We start from the raw sequence: 1,523 nt of genomic DNA on the forward strand, positions 1-1,523 counted from the left end.
TGATGTGATATAATGGTGAATAATTAAATGTGCTTGTTCAATTGTTTTGATTGAATTAATATCACAAAGTTCATTTAATTCGTTAAGGTCAAAACTTAATGGTTGAAGTAAAGGAGAAGAAGGTTGATATTGATATTCATCAATGATTTTAAAACATTTAGCAAGGATTAATGGAATGCAATAATTACTTTTAAATGTAATAGTGTGTAATGGATAATGAGTAATTCCAGCAACACAACAATAAGAAGATAATGTTTTAATCCATAATGCTAGTGTTTGTTTATTATTACATTCAAATTGATAATATTCATTTTCTAATAAATCAAATGTGATTTCTATTTTCACTGGATCAATAACTTCTTGTTCTGCACTCAGATAACATAATTTCCCATTTTTTAAGTTTATTGAAAAAACTTCTTTCTTTTTATCTTCATCTTTGTATAACATTAATTTATTACCTTCTAAAACGTAATAATATTTCTTGATTTTATTTGATAAATTAATTCGAATATCAATCCATCCTGTAAGTGGTAATTCAACACTCATTTCTTTCTTATCATTTTAAGTTTTTTTTTATTGAAAAACATTTTGAAAATTTTATTTCATATTAATGAGATGTTATTTATCCTTCTCTTTCTTCTTCTATTCTTTTCATTTTATTAATTCATTATTAAATTCATCCAATTCAAACACTTTCAATTCAATAACCACATTTATTAATTCACTCTTCTTTTCTTAAATACTTTTAAATTATTTATTCTTGTTTAATAGATTATTTAATTAATTAAATGAAATGATGGAGATTATTCATAATAAATAATGTATTAAAATAATGAATTTCAATTTGATTTCTTTTTTTTCATTATGTTGAATAAATTATCAATTATTTCTTGTTTATTTCATTGTATAATTCTTGAGATTCTGTTTAAATGATGAATATTAATTTGGATAATTTATTGTAATGTTTTATAATGTTTGAATTGAATGAAACATTAACAAATAAAAAGATAAAATGAATGAGGATATAATCAATTATTTCATCATTTCACTCATTTAAACTATCATAATCATGCAGTTATTTATTGAAGAATGATAATAATATTAAATAATAATGTTGATTATGTTAGAAAATTTGTATCAATTTAAAAACAGTTTCATGATAATTAAGAATGAATAATAAAGAATGAGAAAGTGAAATGATGATGTATTAAATAAAAAGAATAAGAAGAATTAAATAATTTGAGAATAAAATAATAAGAAATAAAAATGGTGATAACATTTAATGAATCATATTAAAACATCTTTTTAGAAACAAATACAAAGAGAGAATAGAAATAATGATAAAGAAAATAATCAGAAAATATCATATTCTTTAATGGAATATTCAATTCAAAAGAATGAAAAATAAAATGATATTTCATGGATAAAATAAAATCATAAAATGTTCTTCAAATAAAAGAAATAAATAAAACAAACAAACATATGAAATAAAGAAATTAAACAGTTTAAATAATATTTACTGA

The 1,523-nt window shown here is 19.8% G+C and overlaps 1 protein-coding gene across 1 annotated transcript, besides 3 other annotated features; it reads right to left on the reverse strand.

Annotated features, from left to right (window-relative positions):
• Positions 1–546, reverse strand: EDI_301620 (uncharacterized protein; the record flags this gene model as incomplete). Its single annotated transcript, XM_001734521.1, has 1 exon — positions 1–546. A coding segment is annotated over one exon (546 nt), but the record flags the coding sequence as incomplete, so codon positions are not given.
• A 189-nt stretch (positions 547–735) lies between these two features.
• Positions 736–790: a sequence feature (AT_rich).
• Positions 791–1,092: 302 nt separating this feature from the next.
• Positions 1,093–1,113: a sequence feature (AT_rich).
• Positions 1,114–1,209: 96 nt separating this feature from the next.
• Positions 1,210–1,359: a microsatellite.
• Positions 1,360–1,523: the final 164 nt, after the last annotated feature.

The sequence above is a fragment of the Entamoeba dispar genome, genomic scaffold (assembly GCF_000209125.1).
Source record: "Entamoeba dispar SAW760 scf_1105229458377 genomic scaffold, whole genome shotgun sequence".
NCBI lineage: Eukaryota > Evosea > Mastigamoebida > Endamoebidae > Entamoeba > Entamoeba dispar.